Source organism: Vanessa atalanta, chromosome 14, assembly GCF_905147765.1.
Source record: "Vanessa atalanta chromosome 14, ilVanAtal1.2, whole genome shotgun sequence".
NCBI lineage: Eukaryota > Metazoa > Arthropoda > Insecta > Lepidoptera > Nymphalidae > Vanessa > Vanessa atalanta.
The window spans coordinates 9,979,905-9,999,961 of NC_061884.1; the positions used below are offsets into that span (position 1 = coordinate 9,979,905).

At 30.5% G+C, this 20,057-nt stretch overlaps 1 protein-coding gene across 2 annotated transcripts; it reads left to right on the top strand.

Annotated features, from left to right (window-relative positions):
• Nucleotides 1-2,714: 2,714 nt before the first annotated feature.
• Nucleotides 2,715-17,857, top strand: LOC125068649 (insulin-like growth factor 1 receptor). Of its 2 annotated transcripts, XM_047677911.1 has the most exons (9): nucleotides 2,893-2,916; nucleotides 6,095-6,189; nucleotides 7,191-7,318; nucleotides 12,059-12,278; nucleotides 13,585-13,725; nucleotides 14,511-14,716; nucleotides 15,127-15,273; nucleotides 15,365-15,527; nucleotides 15,607-17,857. In XM_047677911.1, the coding sequence occupies exons 3-9, from the start codon at nucleotides 7,296-7,298 to the stop codon at nucleotides 17,455-17,457; spliced, it is 2,751 nt and encodes a 916-aa protein (XP_047533867.1). In that variant the 5' UTR covers nucleotides 2,893-2,916; nucleotides 6,095-6,189; nucleotides 7,191-7,295; the 3' UTR covers nucleotides 17,458-17,857. The 2 variants fall into 2 exon arrangements, with proteins under 2 accessions (XP_047533866.1, XP_047533867.1); XM_047677910.1 differs by lacking the exons at nucleotides 2,893-2,916; nucleotides 6,095-6,189 and adding an exon at nucleotides 2,715-2,856 and having other exon boundaries at nucleotides 7,107-7,318.
• The last annotated feature ends 2,200 nt before the right edge of the window (nucleotides 17,858-20,057 follow it).

Here is a 20,057-nt window from a genome sequence, read left to right on the forward strand (position 1 = left end):
ACATCGACAAATGTTGAAGTTGCCTGATAATAAATATTTTGTTCTGTAAAATGATACTGTTTATATACTTTTTAATACCATAAAATATAATTTCTTTATCTTTTCTTTTTTATCCCAAAATTAAACAAAGTTATTGGTTGATGTTTGAAGCATAATATGTCATTAAAATAACTTTTCATAGGTATCTACTAAAGTATTGCATTCATTTATTGGCACATATAAAAACACGTCGCAGATTAGTAATTTTTTTATTAAATCCAAAATCACACCTGAGTTAGCCATTTCTGTTGCATTTTCGATATTTCAAATCACAAGATACATCGATGAAGACATTAATTGACTTTTTGACGAGCAGGTCAATATTTAAAAAATGGTTATATTGTACTACTGACATGAAAGAATGCCCAGCTTGCTATAGAGCGAGCGAGAATAAGAGTATCCGGGGAAGAACTGAAGTCACCGACATAGCTTTTAAAATTAGCTGCTTGATGTGGACTGGTCACGTATGTCGAAGGACCAATGACTAATGGAGGGAACGAGACTTATATTTTAGACGAAAAAGAAAATTAATTGAATTTATATTCTCTTACAAACTATATATTATAGTCGATGACTGAAATTTACTTATTTATTATAGCGGATAAAGTACATCAGATTTATTAATTTTGGATATACATAATATAGACTGAGAGCCAATGATCGGCATACTTGCGGCTACTATACCGCAAACTCCATATTACTACCAGGTATATTGCTTCACCTGCTGTTGGGGAAACTGAGGTTCATTATTCCCATCGAGGGTTCCTTTGAACCGTTTGCCAAGGAGTCGAAAGCCATAAAAATTAATTTTAAAAACGTGATCGCAGCATGTCTGCCGTTTTGATTTCTTAGAATATATTAGAAAAAATTAATGGCAGACACTTATTCCGGTTCCTACGATATTTTTTATAATTCCAAAGATACCTAAATTATGATACAAGTTTGCGTTATTTCGGTAAAGCCTATATTTATATATAATATTTATCTTTTTATTATATACATATATTTACAAAAGTAGATACATAGGTCGGTTCTAAGGTGCAGGTAGACCAAATAAATGTTTCTTAGCTGTCGTTTTGAAGGTCCTTATGAAGGAAGTATTTTGATTCTCGCCCTCTTAATTTTGCTTGTAACAAAAAATATAATGTCACAAGGGTTATATCAATATAATACGTATTAAGGTGTATTTGTTTATTATATAACGAATTTTATTATTAAAAGGATTTGTTCGGATTTTTTTTTGTCAAATATTAAGTGGCCTTGCAAATTGGCCACCTGATGACGATATATACCTTAGTTACTGTGTGCTATCACCCCCGGGAAACAAGGTATTCCCTTCATACTGGAACATAATAAAACTAAGTATTGCTGTATGGCAGTAGAATATTTTATGACGAGAAGGTATATATCTAGACGAGTTTGTACGAAGCTCCACTATCTCTTATGCAATCAAATGTAATCATATAGGGGCTTAGATTTGTGATTGAAAATATTAAGAAAATATATTCCAATCAAATATTCGTCTATATAAGTAACGTAACAGAAGGTATTGTTTAAAGTATGCACTCAAAACATAGTACATTCAAGCGGGACACAAAATGCAATATTACTTGTTAAGTCCACTTGACCCGCAGGTCCCCTTATACAGGCTGTTTTATTACAGTGCTTGACGATACCACGAAATTCAAAAGAGGCCGTGATAAGAAGCATAATGTAGCAAGTGATGAAACTTAAGGTTTTATTAACACTTTAATAACGGCAGCCTTAATGGATATTAAAACGTCAACCAGATTATCTGACAATTTAAAATTTAAACCCTGACACAAAAGAACATGCTTAACTAAATGTAATTAAAAATGTTTTAGACGCTGAATTAATTCTTACACGACTTTAGTGCCGCAAAGGAGAGCAATGAATTACCCACTTTACTCTTCTCGTAACGCCTTTGACCTCAAGGTTTGAAACGTTTGATTAGACGTTTTTACTTGAAATATGAAACGGAAAATCATAAGCGCCGTGACAGCCGTTGTTAGGCCTAAGATTATTTGCAGATTTCTTTAAATTTTTATTTAGTCTATTAAGATAAAATAATCTTAAAATAAAGTAATTACTTTTATGATGTGGGTGGTTCTCTGACGTGACATTAATCTCTTCTGTTAAAAATGAATAATATTAAAAGAAAAAGTTTAATGTCACTATAACGAATTTTATGACGTTCATCAAGAGAGATAATCTGTTTGTCTGTATTTATTTATTTCTTATATTCTTTTAAAAATATCTTATGTTTATTTAATCTATATTTCATTAAAACGATTTCTCTGAAACCGTATAAAAGAGGTTTTGTTTAATTATTCTTTACACAATTATTTAATAGAAATAAAAATATTTTTATATTGGTTTAAAAATAGAATAAGGTTAAATTAATACTGATAATATTTACAATATACATATACCGATATGATGATAACTTAAGCATACGCCTTATTAAATGAAAATATCATAAATAAAAAAAAAAGTCCGAACGTGAATCATTCAAATTTTGAGTGAAATATCTCGCATCATTCTGTATAAAAATGACCTTTCGAGATCGAGGTCCTAAATTAAGAGTCTATCGAATCTTCATGGGCATAATTAAATAATTTGCACTCATATGGTCAGTTGTAACTGTTGCTTTACTTTGATCGGGCGCAATAATACGGCATTAATTGTTCGATTCACATTTTCCTTGTAGTGTCGATAGTATAATTTATAAACAATAAATAATTAACTTTAAAACTTTCCAGACGATAGTGAAACGGGAACTAAGTGCATAATTCGGTAGTTTAGGAGACTATTTATTACTTATAGACTATTGTCTGTCTGTGTTTTCATTGAAAGGTGTTATTGTTTATTATTGTTATTTTTATATGGTTATTTTTAAAGTGAAAATAATATATTTTGTGATATATCACTAGTTACCTACGATTTTTGTTTACATTATGACTATGAATGTAAATTATTTTTAAAATGAATTCTACATTTTTAAATCACAGAGGGTTATTGTTATGCGTTTTATAAATATATTCCGAAAGTAATTACTACGCGGTACATTGTCGTTTATTTTTCTTATATACATCTGATCTTCGTAACTAATCGATTTGATTTTTTTTATAGCTTAAACCTTTAGGAAGACTATAGACTGTTTATCATCACGGTACGACTTTCGAAAGCGGAGCAGAGTAACTTAACGCGAAGTGACTAAGTGATTAAAACAATAGGAATAGACATCGAAGACCTAAGAGGGACTATGTTTAAACTTACAATTTATTTCGTTCTGTGGAAAGATTATCAGTGATGGATATTAGATGGAATATACCGATACGGAATACCGGAAGGATAACGATCATGTTAATTAAGCAATCAGTAGACCAAGTATAATAAAGTAATCTATACATAAAGAACTAAACTGTCATATTCTCTTAATGTAACTTGTTACGACGCCTTTGCTAGCCGGTGAGATTTTAATGAGCCGTTAATTTAATATTTACTTTAACACTTTTCATATTAGCTTCGCATGTAAGTTGACTGCCTTGTTGCTCTAGAGGCTTATGTGTCTGCAAATCTCAAGGTCAAATCTTCAGGTCGGGTGAATAAAAAGTTAGTGAATTTCTCAGTCAGTTAATTCTTTGAAATTAGTTGACAGAGTGTATTTTAAAAAAATAAAGCAAAGTAACCGTCTGTTAATATTCCATTGTTGGGTTAAAATCTCCTGGATAAGGTTTGGATTAAATTCCACCACGCTGTTCCAATTCGGGTGGATATATACACATGTGGCTGAATATCATTGAAATAAGACACATACAGGTTTCCTCACACTGTTTTCCGTCACCGTTTATCTCGATGTGAATCATAAACACATTACGTACATGTAAAATTAGTGGTGCTTGTTTGAATTTTAACCCGCAAACATCAGTTAATATGCACGCGTTCGAACCACTGAGCCATCTCGGCTCTATTTAGAGTTAACAATGTTTTGTCTAAATTATTTCCGGTCGTATGGGATTTGCCGTCACATTGCGCTGTATAGATGTAATGTAGTGCTCTTGTTTTTACACACACATTTGTGCATAATAATTTGTTCTGCGCAGTTGGCAAGCCACCCTTGAGATAGACGCCATGACTAAAATGACATCGGACACAAAAGGGTATTATCATGTGGATCAAAAAAATACCACAGTAGGTTAGCACGAATATAAAGGAAGTCAATTATAGCCTACTTATTTTATATCGATGAAATTTTCAAATAAATATAATTTGGATTTTAGTACAATAAATAATTAGCATTGATCTAATTTTATAACGGAGCTAGACGGATTTTTTTGTAAAATAGGTTGGCAGACGTTCAAATAGGCCAGTTGATAGTAAGTGGTGATCATTGTCCATAGACATTTCATAGGCACCGTTAAAAAATTTACCATTCCTTATCCAATGCACCATCAAACTTGGGAAGTTAATGTTATACTAGGTTACATGGGTTTATACCGATTACCCCTACCACCAAATAATGTAATGGAAGGATGAAGTAATGGATGGAGAAACTCTTCCCAAACCCTTAAATTAGGGTTCGTTAGGTTCGAGGAGATGTGCACTCCATGACATTGTTAAAGGATTTTTTTAATCATGATTTATTTTATTCAAATAAATGTTCAATATGCTATTTACATAATAATGTCTGAGAGTTATTTATCTTACTTAATGCGTTTGCGTAATGATTAATATATATTTAATCATCGTGATTGGAATTGTACATTTATTTAAAAGTGTTGTCCACAAAAACTTCGTACTAGTAGGTTTTAAGCCTTGTAATAAATTATAATATCATATACTTATAATGTTACTACTAGCGCTGATTCGTATACAATTGAAGTTTAAAATTGCAGTTATAATTTTTATAGTTATATTATTCGCTCCAAAGATTGGTTGTCCGCGACTTTGTTGTATCTTATCTTTAATTTGTATTTTTTTTAATGTTTTTATTACTGGGCAGCATCACAGTTTAAGTTTTAGTTTTTTTTTTTTAATTATTTACTTTAATACAAATACATGTCAAAGGACACTGATCTTTCGTATTTTAGTTTTTTCTTGTACATTTTTCTGACTTCTATAGATTATACTTATAGCTTATTTTTAAAATGTGTTTTTACTATAAAATTATTATTTCACAGTAATTCATGAAAAAATCTGTTATTTTGAACGTACATATGTAGAGACACAATTTTATTTATTTACATAGAGTAACTTTACTCGATCGTGATATATGTTATCCGATTCGAAAATGATATTCAGCTCTTAACCGTTTATAAGTGTTCCCTTAATGGATCGTCTCAACATTATTAGGTATATATTACTATTAAAGTGTGTAAATTATTGTTCTACTTGAATATTAGTTTCCACTCAGAAGCGGAAACTATTTCTTCTATAGGAGTGAATACTACATTCGAATTGATCGGGTAGATATTGAAAGGCCCATAATACCGGTTTTAGGTGATATTTGTATGGAATATTTAGAACAAAAAGATTGAACTCGGCATCACGTATGTATCGTATATAGGTACTATATTATATTATTAAACATTATTAAACAATAATTATTCGACAAGACTTACGAGCCCTATTTAAAGTAACATATTCGTATAATAACATAATAAAATATAATTTCACGTATTTACACAGTCTGTAAGTGCTTTATGTTTTGATAAGGCATACATGGTCAAGCCTGATTTTTGACATACAAAATAGGTAACTTAAAGTCATGTGGCATTTTAAGACCCTGTAAGAATTCCTTCAACAAAAAATGAGTCAATCATATCAACTCACTATGACAAAAATTAATCGTAATTGAAGACCGTTTCTATTTATTTATATCGACTACGATACGATTTCGTTTATATTTCGATACAACTTTTACAGACCCGCCACTGGATCGTTGCGTTTGTAGATTAGGTACTCGGCTGAACGGCAACGATCACGTTGATTCGTACGATTCGATTGCGATTAACTGTCAATTTGTTTGTAGAAATGGAGCGCAGACCTTTACATATGTGTAATCTTGAACGTTACGAACAAGAAGTGAATTTTGTTAAGGAGGCACTAATACACAATTGATACAAGGTAATGTGATATAAGAAACACAAGCAATGTAGGTAAGATAAACACCCAGAGGTATGTCAAACTGTGTCTGCCATATTAAGTCAAGAGAGAATATATATGAGTTGGTTCTATATTTATTCAAAAACAAAACACGTTCATACTTTTTCCGAGATTTCATAACCAAAGGCTTCGTATACATATGTATGTAGCTGTGATAGAGCCTATTGGTCAAAATAAGCGTATTATACCGAATTGTATTGAATTACGAGTACATTTAGAATTTTCAATTAATAGATACTATAAGTTACTACGGAGCTGAACACCTACTGCATTCGGTAACAAGTCTTTATGTTGAGCTCAATGCCCATATTTTCCCTTGACGACCAAAGATTATCAATTCAGTTGTATGCGATTGAAATTAAGAAAAATATTACTCATAAAAATGGGCCTAAGTATAATTATGTCGCGTCCAAAAAAAAAAACTAAAAAACGCGTAGATCTGTGAAAACGCGTTTATTGTATGACCTGTCGTATTGCTGCATCCTGTCATAGCATGGCTTCAAGTGGAACCCACTGTACATAAATTCCAATAGAATTAAAGTTTCTTGAACAACGTCCACGTTGTCCAATCGTGTTAGTGCATAAGAGTGTAATGTAGGTAGACGAAACCAATTCGAATGAAATCGAAAGGCCCGCGAAGCTCCAAGTCAGATCATGACGGAGTTAGTCAAACTCTGTATAAAATATCTGGGTAAATGAAAAAAAGTTTGTTCGCCCTTAACATTCGACCAATTTTGATTTGTCATAAAAGGTTTCAGCATAAAATTACGACTAAAATAAGTTTTTGCCAATTAATAAGTAAATTCATTGCTTCTGCATTGAATTAAGATTTTAATTTGTCAGTCTATTTTCTTTAAGACTTAGACCTTTTGGTTTAGTTTTAGTTCTTAAAATAAATAAAAATATAATTTATACAACAACACTACAAGCGAAATGTGATGTATAATAATGTGTTTTCTAAGTGCCGCAACGTATTTAAGAATTTTCCGACATCTCATGAGAAAACCTCGATCAGCTCGCAAGCAGAAGAAGTATAAAAGATTTGGTGTCAAGAAGCTTAAAGTAACATGGAGAAAATCACGCTGATTTGGTAATACTTTATTTCCTATTTTACCCATTATAATATATCCCTAGAACTTTTCTTGCAATCGATTTTTATATTTTTTACATATTATGATATTCATTAATCCTTATACAAGTACTGTAATAGTAATTAATAAATTTAATTTCACATTTATGTTTATTTTATTAATAAGGCTTTGTTCGACTGTGATACATTTCACACACGACATTCGCAGGGCTGAGAAAGTTTGTTTTAAATTGTAGCTCCTGTATTACATTAAGCTGTTATCACAGTAGCGATTTGCGAGCTAATTCAAAGCATTATCCATATTGCAATTCGTTGCGAACTCACGATAAGGGCGCGTTTTCGCGTCGCTTTGAATTCACTAGCAAATCACCAGTGTGACAATAACCTTACTTACTTTTAATGTATATATACTCCTTATTCTCAAATATGTAAATATACGAGTTAAATATGCTAACATTTAGAAAATATACTGCTCTTTCTTCTGCAAATAAAATATTTTATTTATTATATGTTAATTTAAAAGCTTCGTTTCCTTAAGATTATTGTAGTCGAATTATTTCTTTCAGATTATTACTTCCCTGACTAATTATATTGCAACATCGAAGGTAGTAACTGCTTGCAAACTCAGTAGTTTGACAATAACCTTACTTACATGGTGCCAGTGCATCTCTTACATCCCTGATCAAAGCTTTGTACGTGGACTGCTCTGAGCATTCTTTATTGCCTCAAATAAACACTATCCAACATGTTGATTCGAGATTTCCGCTATTACTATACAGATTTTTATTTTTATATACATATAATTGTTCATTTTTCGCTATTTTCATTGTAATTACCATCAAATTACAACGGAATATTTCAATTTAAGAATGGTTTTGAATAAATTCAATTTTACATACCTTAAAATTACAGAATGTTTTTAGAAACAAATGACTATATATTGTTGAAATATCTCCCAGTTTTTAAATAAAGTAGGCGTTATTTATTATTAAACTGTCTACGTTATATATTTCGGTTTGTATTAAATTTCGACAAAAATATATATTTTAGTATAAAATACGTCATAAGTGATGAAGAAATCAGTGCTAACTTGTGTGACTATGTGTGATTAATAATATAATAACTCTATTTGTCTCTCTGTAACAATAGACCAAATTTTACACGACAAAACCACGAAAAAAAAAATGGTATGAATCGCCGCCTAGCGATGTAAAAAGTCGTATGATTGAGCTGACCCTCTGGGCTATTGTCGTCCCCACTCCTAACTCAAGTGATAAGTTTAAAAGGAGGGGTAAATAGGAATATTATTAATTCCTTTATTAATTTGGGGTATTGCTATAATTCTTTCTTTTTTTAAACTTGTACTACTCATTTTTTTATACGAAGCATTTGACGATTAACCCCTAAAACGCGAGTAAGTCGCAGACTGCAACTAGTTTCAAACATGTTTTTAAAGCAATGAGCTGTATTTCCATATATGTAAAAATGAAAACATATTATGAAAAAAACCAACGGCATAAACTTAATTAACTGAAAATAGATAAACTAACGTTATAATTAACAAAACGTTATCTAAGAAATGTAGAATGCTTCACGTAATGTTTATATGTAGGGGAGAAGTGACATGAAAGAGCCAGTTTACTTAGTTAGCTTAGTTTTAATTAAAAAAAAATGATGTTTTTTTCCCCTGTAGTATATATACCTCACTAAAAAAATTATAAAGAGCAAGAGTTAATATCAAAACATTTTGTTGTACATATTTTAGACGATGTTTAGAAGAGTATCTTTCATTTCAGGCCACACACATATGTACATGGTTGGTTTGGCTTGTTGCGGTCTGAAACATGTAACAAGACCATCTCGATATGTATCATATGTAATTTATCTGATCACAAAAGGGACAAAAGCCAAATTATCAACATTTAATATCTAATTGACGTGAAATCATTGGTTGTATAATCATCATAGGGCTTGAATAATCCTTGACTTTCTATATGGATTTACTGATTTACGAAGCTGTTGTCGAAAGTTTGGAAGTAAATGTAAAGCGGATATAAGTAGTTAAGTGTAATAGTTGTAAGATATATTAGTCAAGAACTGTTATACCTTGTACAAGATAGCTTGATCTTTTTGACATATGTAAATTTTTCTGCTCGACATAACTTTTGCAAAGTGACGATGACGAACGTATTTTTTTCTTAATTTAATGATTTTAAAAATTGTAAAAATATTTTAAAAAATACGTATAATACAAAAGTCTCTAGAGATTCGAGCGTTATACGAAAATTTTAAGTCTTTTTATTGTTTCAAAGTAAAATTTAAATAGAAACACTGAAAATAATAGACACTTGTACAATGTTACATCAGTCGGACGCTAGGGACACGAATAACAGGCAGTAACTGTTATAAATATCGATTCCAAAAAATCATAGTTAAGTTATTGTTACGAGTTTCCTTTAGGTTGGGGGTTTTTTGGCTAATGGTTGGGGTCTCTTTAGCTGGTATAAATCTCTTTAGAAAATCGGGTAAAAAAAAAATTAATTTTAATTTGAATTACGTATTCCGTCGTTCCATCGACTGTTATATATGTTATATTTTCTTTTTCCCATCACTAGCCCGTCTGTCAAAAAGATCAAGCTAACTTGGACAGGGTATAGTAGTGCACAATATAGCTGAGCTTTGAGCAAATCGCTTGAAATATATATATCTCAGATTTGTTAATCTTAATTTTTCTTTTAATTTGGAATGGACTATACAAATATTAATCTTATGTACACGTGCGTATGTTACTTCTAAGCTGCTGGACCGATTTAGATGATTTTTTTGTGCGTTCCTTTGTAACTCCTTTAAATGTAAGGCATTTACATTGAACTTTTCGCGCTGAGATTATTAACAAAATATATTTTTTTAATTCGTACGAAGTCGCGATGGAGCGCTAGTTATATTTTATTCAATAGGTATATTAAGTTCTAAGAAAAATATTTTTAATCATTTTAAAACAAGTATTAATTAGAAGTGTTATCATACTTCCTTTTTCAAATGTCGTTTAAGTCTCTTTATATATTTTATATTTAAGTAGTTACTTAGCTCGTTATCATATTAACACTATGGCGGCTAATTTTAATAAGCTTGCAAATGATAATTTTTTACGTTATAAAATATATTAATTATGTACGTTCGTTCCTGAGTACATACTGTTGCTATCTGAAGCAAAAAATTAATATTCAAAGGTGAATCTATTCTATTTTATAACTATTTTTATATTTTATATGTTAATGGTAGCAGAAATAATTAGGATTATTTAAAAAATATACATATAATATAGAGCCGAGATGGCCCAGTGGTTAGAACTCGTTCATCTTAACCGATGATTTCGGGTTCAAGCCCAGGCAAGCACCACTGAATTCATCTCGTGCTCGGCGGTAAAGGAAAACATCGTGAGGAAACCTGCATGTGTCTAATTTCAACGAAATTCTGCCACATGTGTATTCCACCAACCCGCATTGGAGCAGCGTGTTGGAATATGCTCCACACCTTCTCCTCAAGGGAGAGGAGGCCTTTAGCCCAGCAGTGGGAAATTTACAGGCTGCTACAAAAAAATATTTGCTTAATTTTCAATGTAATAAATGTAAACTTTATATTAAAATAATGAGCAAGACTGAGTGTCTTGAAAGAGATAGTCATTTTTGGTTTACCCAGTGAGGCTTTAAGACGGTAGAGCGGTTCAATTTATAGGATACACGTATCAAAATGGCGTATCAACGTCGGCTGTCAACATTTCACGAGTGACATAATAAATGAATACTTACAGAATCAGACTGCTGGCTTCAAATTAATCTCACTTAAATAAATAAATTTTGTTAATACATTTAAATTTAGTACAAGTTCTATACATTGTCGATCATATTCACCATAAGACTGTTCTTCTTATGTTTGCTTGATGACTATCAAAAGCAACCATATTCGGAAGACAATATCATCTTTTACGCAATATATTTTCATTAAATTCAATAAAGTATTTAATAAATACACTAACCTTCATTTTTTTATGTTCACATCTGTATCTAATAAAAGAAAAAATACGTGTTATGATGAATATTTGCCTAAATTTCAGATTTTAGTTTATTATATAATTAAGAAACGTTGACCAAATATACCTATCCTTCCTGGAGCACGTTATTAGTTTCTATAATAAGAATCCTCAGTTATTTTTATCTTCGTCAATTAAAAAAATTAAGGCTAATTAAAAAAAAAAACAGTTAAATAAGGCATATTACTCAATACAAGATTGTATTAAAGATAACATAAGCGTGGTAGTATTTATTAATTTCTAGATAGGATATATAACATTTATTAATAAATAAATAACAAATTTAATTGTTCTTTACTGACTTACTCTGTAATTAAAATGTTTGAATAGATAATATATAGTTAATAATAACTATTGACTTTCTTACCGGTTATTTTCAGTGGGATCTACTTTCTGAACCGGTGGTTAATTAAACACTGTAACATGTCGATTCAAAAGTGCTTTGATCCTACTTGAATAAATAATATTTCGATTTTGATTTATCGTTAGTTTACACACACACATATATATATATTTACATACATATATTGTTTTTAACATAAACAATATAAATAAAAAAAATTAGTTTTAGGTATATCTAAAAGGTGTTTCTACCTATGCTAGATTTCTTCCTTAATTAATATAACTAAAAAAATCTTTTGTATCCCCAGGTTAATAATAAGTAGTTCGATAGCCTCTATGTCATGCGGCCTCAACAATCAAGATCCGATAGAGTACCATGGACTATGCGTGAACATGTTCTTAAATCACATTGAGAAACTGAAGAAGTTGGAGAATTGTACCATCGTAGTCGGTGATCTAAAAATTTCACTTCTAGAAAGAACGAAACCAGAAGACTTTAAGAACCTCACATTTCCTAAATTGAAAGAGGTTGGTATGGATACAATAATTAATATGATTTTTCTTGCCGGTTCTTCTCGGTAGAATCAGCTTTCCGAATCGGTGGCAGCTTCACTTAATATAGTTTGTTAAATGACGATACAAAAGTGCTTATAAAAGCCTACTTGAATAAAGAGTATTTTGATTTTGTTATTTGTCTGATATTTCGAGCGTATTCAAAATTATACGTCAATTCCTTGATTGAAATAAAATAATATGACATATTATTTTGAAGAGGAAAGGGTTCCATAATAATTGTTATAAGCTATGATGAAAACAAATTCAAATTAAACTTTTTCCGATCTTATTAAACTTTCCAACCCTTAAATGTTTTTTTTTTGTAAGTGAATAAGTGACTGCAGAATTGTAAAACATTCTAGCAATTAAATTAATATTGGTATAATTACAAATTAAAAGTTATTTTAAATTGTTTTACTTCAAAACTAATTTGAATACAATGTTTTAAAGTACTATTGTTCTTAATAAATATCAAACAATAAGTAACAAAACATTGTTTACAAAGTAAGACTTTCATAATTGACTCAAGAATGGCTACTTGTTATTGTAGCCAATTTCTTAGAAATATATTCAAATATAATATTAACAAAAGTTCCATCAATAAGTATGAATATAATTTCTTAATCGCTTCGATGAAAATTGCGGATCCGGAGGTCATAGATTCCCGAGTGTTTAGGTCTAAGGGAAAGTAAATTCAGCTGTTGGTTCTGCTGTACATCTCATCTGTCAGTTTGATTTTTGTTGATATTTCTAAGAAATTGGGCATAAGGTATTATGCTTGGTGACACACTAGTGCTTGTCATGTCTCACGTGCTAGTTGAATAGTTTTGAAGATTAGCTGTCGTGCCTGAAATCCGGTCAGGACTTGATAAAAGGCTTTATTCAATTCTCCCCAATATAACTCACTGACTACAATATTTTGTAATTGATTTTTGCTGTGTACCAAGTTTAGTCAAATATAACTTGTGTATTTTGCTGGTGCTACAAGGGTGCTCATATGCTATGCTATGCTATACAAACAATAATGCTTTGTCCTATTATGTACTGTTACAGAATATATTTTTTAACTGTTATTTATTTAATTTATTTTACGAGTACCGACGTCAAAAACATGGTATTGATTCAACAAAGTAAATAATTGATGATTGAATATATGAATCAATAAAATTTGTGTTTACGTATATGAAAAACTCAAATTGTCTAGTGCAATATTTATTCACCTGCTTTTTACCTCGATGAATATTTTTACAAGCTATTATTAATATTTTTTATCCTTCAGGTTACAGGATACCTGGTTGTTTATCGAGTTGCCGGTTTGGAAACACTAAGCAATTTGTTACCAAATTTAGCGAGGATACGAGGGAACACACTTTTGTATAACTATGCTTTAATCGTGTATGATGTAGAACTTTTAAGAGAGGTGGGTTTATTTTGCGTACTGAATGTTATATTTATTTTTAATTATTTTTAATGAATCAACACTTAAAGTGCCAGAAATAAAACAGATACAAAGCATTGTCAAAATAGGTTTATTCCAGAAAGTGCTTTGTCAAATACACCTAAGATGAACCACAAATATATTTTTATGATTGTATATGGTCTTAATGATAATATACAATAAGAAAAGCAAATAACTCCTCATCTAAATATATTAATTAAAATAATATGAGATCTTATGAAAATAAAGTTTAATTTACAATAGTCTAGTATAAAATTAGACAAGTGATGTATAAATAACGAAGGAACTCAAATGAATTTGAAGTCATTTTTAAATTTTATTAATTTTTGTATCATTGTTACAAAGTAATTTGAAAAAAAGGAAGTTTATTTCAGAAGATCCATTAGATATATCATTATTAAGATATATATAATATAGTATAATTCAGAACTATGACGTCAAAATTTTCGATATAGATAAATTCCACTTCACACATTAAAACAAGCCGTCACTTCATGTACTTAAATGAACATGTCAGTTTTAATTGTTACCTAATTTTTAATTCAAGTGTGTGCAAAATTTTAGCATAAAAATTCTGTTGCAGTATTTGACTAAAACACTCTAACAAAATTTAAATAAAAGTTTATAATAACTGTATTAACCGCGATGATTATAGTCATATTATAAATGGATAATTTAAATTCTCTAGAAAAAGATCTTCGAAGTAACGATTACAAACAACAGCTTCATATCAAATATTGTTACAGATTGGCTTAAATAGTTTGCTTAAGATAGACAGAGGAGGTGTCATAATTTGGGGTGGGCCCCTCACCTGCTTTGTAAATACAATCGATTGGAATGCTATCGCTCCTAGATCTCGACATGTTTTAAGCAAACCAGACAAACATGCGCAATGCAATTTCCCTTGTACATGTACGTCTAATCCAGCAACAAATCGCTGTTGGAGCAATAAGTATGTATATACGTATATAATTGTAGAAATACAATTAATATATATTCTTTAGTGCACTAACAATAATCATGCCCCACAACTGGGCAAATGTCTATTCTCTTATTAGTTATAAGTTGTTTTTCAATGCAGATGTATCAGAAGATTTTTTTCTATTGTTGGGCATAAAATTATAAACATTTAATTTTAATGAAAACTCATATGATATTTGCCCTCATGTAAATCCCATGTGTTCTATCGACTAGGTCATTGCATCTTTACATATTAATTCAATATGTATACATATCTATATGAATAACTTCCAGTATACATAGACCTGTTAGGCAATTTATTTTGTTACTTTTTCGAATGCGATTTTTTATATTATTAATTGGTTTTTAAGTAAATTTGCTAAGGTAATGGTATTTTTTTAGAAAGTGTCAGATCTTCCTCGAAGGGCCAGACAGTTGGAATTGCAGTAGTGAATGTATTGGATGCCGTAATACGAATCCAAAAAGTTGTACTCTTTGCAGACATTACACATACAAAGAAGAGTGTGTATCCCATTGCCCAGAAAATACGTGTGTACTAAGATGATTTAAATGTTAACAATGATTTTAAATCGTTCAATGGTTCAGTTAGATCTTAATGTTTCTTATCAATAATTTTCAGTCTTCTTCTATCAGTAAGCAATCATTGTATTACAAACGATGAATGTGTTCATTTGAATCGTTGGGAATGGAATAACGCATGTGTATCAGAATGTCCTAAGAATTTTGTTCAGTGGAATGAAGCTGGAAATACGACGTGTGTTCCTTGCGATAACTGTCATCAGGTATGTACCTCTAATTAAGTATTTGTAGATAACTAAAAGAGATACTCAACTTAAATTATATTTATGTTTCTATTTTCAGACTTGTGGGAACATGTCCATACAAACTTTAGACACAATTCAACTTGCTGAAAAATGTGTATATATCAACGGGTCTTTGAGCATTCATATTTGGTCTATACCATATGCTGCCAATGAACTTAGATATTTCTTGAAAAATATTGTAGAAGTAACAGATTATATAGAAATTTATGGTTCTATTACACTGACTTCGCTTGATTTTCTTTCGTCACTGCAAAGGATTAGAGGTCGTCGTTTATTCAATGGAAAATACAGTTTAGCTATCTATGACATGCATAATCTTCAATCTCTGTTTTTACCACAGATTATAAAAGGGCTCAATGTAGAAAGAGGAACTGTAAGATTTTATAGAAACCCCATGCTCTGTATGCATCAAATAAAAAAATTGACGCAAAGGTTTCCAGTAGCGCCAAATGAGCTTGACATACCACAAGGTATGAATGGTTATAGTGGTAGTTGTAATGAAATGTTTCTTAAACTAACCATACAAGTAAAGAACGAGACATTTGCTATTGCATCGTTTTTTACTAAATCGAAGGGGGTGCATTACACAGTTTTGTACGTGAGGATTCCACATGGAACGAACGCTTCAATTGTACCAGAAACATGTAGTGACTCAGAGTGGTTTGCAATTACTGTACCAGATACTTTTAATGATTTCGTTCATGTTCCATTGCCGTCTCTTCGTCCTGCGTCAACTTACGCTGTATGCGTAGAAAAATATGATCCATCAACACGTCATCTGGCACGCAGTAGTATCGTTAAATTCGAAACTCATGTTGGTAAACCTGAACCGCCATTTATTTTAGAACTGGTCGCATCCTCCTCTAATGTAATCGTCATCAGATGGTCTGATCATATGGACTACCGACCGTTTATAACACGCTATGAATTAGATATTAATCTGGTCGATATTAATTATAATATTATTACCAGAGATCATTGCAACGTTAATGATGATGACATGTTTGATATAGATTATACACGACATGCAAAAGTAATGCGACCGCCAAAGAATTATGAAAGAGGTTGCGAAAGTATGTGTGGAATATTATCTTCTGTAACTATTGGGGCTATGGTTGAAGATTATTTTGATGTATGCGATACTATTGGTAAATGTGACGATGATTCTGAAAGGTCTAAAAACACCAGTATTAACGGAAACATCATAAGCTTATCATTAGATATTAGTGGTCAAAGAAATAACTTTCAAGTCGGAGGTTTAGCTCCATTTAGAGATTATAAATTTCGTTTAAGAGCTTGTACCAAAGATGTATGTAGTCGAACAGCTAAAGATGTCGTTCAAACTCTGCACTCAGAAAATGCAGATATAGCTTCTATAACTCATAAGAATATTATTGATCCTGGGTTAATCTATGTAAAATGGGAACCACCAAGCGTAACTAATGGACCATTATTGGCTTATACTATTGAAATTTATCCAAACGTTAAGGTAAGTGATATGAACCATCTGGTGCCTCAAACGTGGTGCGTTCCCGGAAATGAAACAAGCTTAACTGTAAAATCAAATAAGGCTAGTAAATACTTAGTCAGAATATGTTCCACGACGTTAGCCCACCCATATGCGTGTAATGACTGGATAAAAATTGATGGTTTTGTAAAATATGAACTGGTTTGGTGGTGGTCTGGAGTACTATTTGGGTTATTCTTATACGTTTTTTCATGGGTTATAGGCTGGCGATGGAAAAGAAGAATATTTAGAAGTGATAGTATACCACTATTTGACATTACATCTAGTTACCGCCAAGAAAGTGTACCACCAGCTACCATGTTATCAGATTTTGTGTCTTTGCATAATATTTCTTTACGCGATTTACGAGATTTATCTTAAGCTTAAGCCATATATGTTAAAAGGCAAAATTAAAAAGTTAAATTTTAAATTACTTTCTAAAGATTAATCAATTCGTTCATCATTGAAATGGATAATTTCTTCGATATTATGCATAAGCAAAAAAAAGGTATTGTTTGATGAATTTAATTACGTTAAGCTTTTGAAACAAGATATATATTTTTTTTCGAAAATTTCAAGTTAATGTAAAACAAGAGGTATTCCAGACGAGAGAACAGAGATATCGAGTTTAATTTTGTGTAATGGAACAAAAAATAAATGTTTTTAATGTCTCTTAAACTTTCTAAAGTGGTTGTTGTACGGTGGACATTTTAAATTGTTTTAAAGTTTTACTGAACAAAATGACTACTGAATTTTAACAATGTTTATAATTTGTCGAAATAACAAGGGAGATAATTAATTAAACTCTATTTATGAGAACTATTATATGTGTATATAATGTATGACCATAAGTTACGAAGTTGACATTAGCTGTACTATTCCATTTTGTACATCTATCAATAAAATTAATCGTATATTTAATAAAAGTGTTAAATTATGGCCGTTATTTCCTTCGTTCTTTACCGTACAAAATACATTTGCTGCTTTTAGGATGTTGAATTATATAAAAGTTTCATTTCAACATCAAATTAGATGAAACTTCGAGAGATTCTCAAATGAAAAGTTTTATTACGGACATTAGTCAAATAAACTATTATTTAATGTGAAGGAAGAGTGAGTATGGTTTTTATGAAAATTCTATTATTTTAGCTGAATAGCTTTTCGTACTTATTTCATATTGCTTTTCATAAATTTTAATTTAGTTTTGAGATGTTATTACTTATTTATATATTTCTTCTTGAAAATCCTGACCGATATTTGCAAATCCACGCAAGCACCACCTTATTTTAATGTACCGTAATTTGTATAGATATTATCATTATTTTTATTATGTAGGTGACATTGCCAAAAAATATATCGTTGAAACTGACATATTTCGTTTCAAAAAACTGTCAGTTGCCACACGTCTTTCAACCAACCCAAATTTGAATTACGTGATGAAATAACTTCGAAGTGTTCCCGAGCAGGCTTTGGCTTAGCGGTGGGTCATTATTGCTGTGACACAGAATATCATACGTGTTTAAACATACATACCACCAATTTTTTTATCACCAATTTTTAACAATACATTTTGTTGAAATTTAAAACTTTAAAATTATCTTAAAGAGGTTGGCTAAAGAGCATTATAGATTAATTCCCGTTGCTAATTATAAGTCCTCAAGTATTTAAAGTTGATATTGATATTCCTTACACTACAAATACAATCATAAGTAATTTGATCATCGCCAGGGATAGAAAGAGGGTAAGTTAGTATTCACAGGTTTTAAAATATGAAACATACCCATTTTAAAATGCGTATTCTTACAAGCTTCATGGGGTAGCTGACACTTGGCAATTCCTGTATAATGTAAGTCATTACTATATAGTTTTACGAGTATTGTACGCCAGGCTTTGCCAGTTATTAATATATTTTTGGTGTATAGTTACCGCAACACGAATTATAATAAATATTTATGTTCTGATGGCATTCTGATGGCATATCAATAATATGTTACTTCTAAATGATTATAAATATATATATACATATATTAAAGGCCTATATTATAAGGATTCTAATTAATATGCGTTTTGCTGACATATCGAAAGATAAAGAGTAAACATAAGAATAACGGTTATTTACAAATATTCATAACAAAGAAAAATAGAAAATTGTGTGCTTAACAGAATGAAATTTTGTACAAGAATTTTAATGAAAAGTTTGTATGGAAATTCGTCATTTCTGATGTTTGATATAATGATAATCTATTTTAAGGCTTGTTAGTGAGGTGAAGGCGGATGTTGCTGTTTTTTTAAAACTTACTAAACTAAACTTTTACTTAATAGAGTGAAACTTAGAATGAAAATTTGTATCTGAAGTTGTTCATAATATTGTAAGGTTACTAACCTTATACTTATATACTACCTTATATACAATATTTAGGTTTTTGTTTATGCGTTTAAAGCATTTCTTAAAATTCATCACACAAACGGGTGAAAATGGGGATGAAAGTTTATATAAAATTTGTATCGAAATCGGTAATCTTTAATTAAAGAGTAAATGACGGTTGCTGTTTATTGAAAATTCATCATTCAGGTGGATGAAATTTGAGATGAAAGTTTATACGAAAGTTGGTAGAGTAAAAAGACGGAAATTGATGTCTTTTGTTTAAGATTTATGTTACATGATTTTCCGATGGGAATGTTTAGTGTATAAACAAAATCACATTATTTTCATTCCATAAAGTGTAGATATATGTATATTATAATTTTTAAAATAATGCTTTACTGACACTGTTTCCATAATATTACTGCCGTAGTAATTTTGATTGAAATCGACTGAGCAATAAGATTAGTGTTAATTTGTTAAAATCTCATTTCATTTTCAATCAGCATTTTGAAATCATTCCAATAATATTCCGCAAAATTTCATGAAATCGGTAGAGCAATAAAGAATTCCCCGTCCCTCTAAGTCCGTCCGTCGTTTTGTGTTTTAATCCGACACT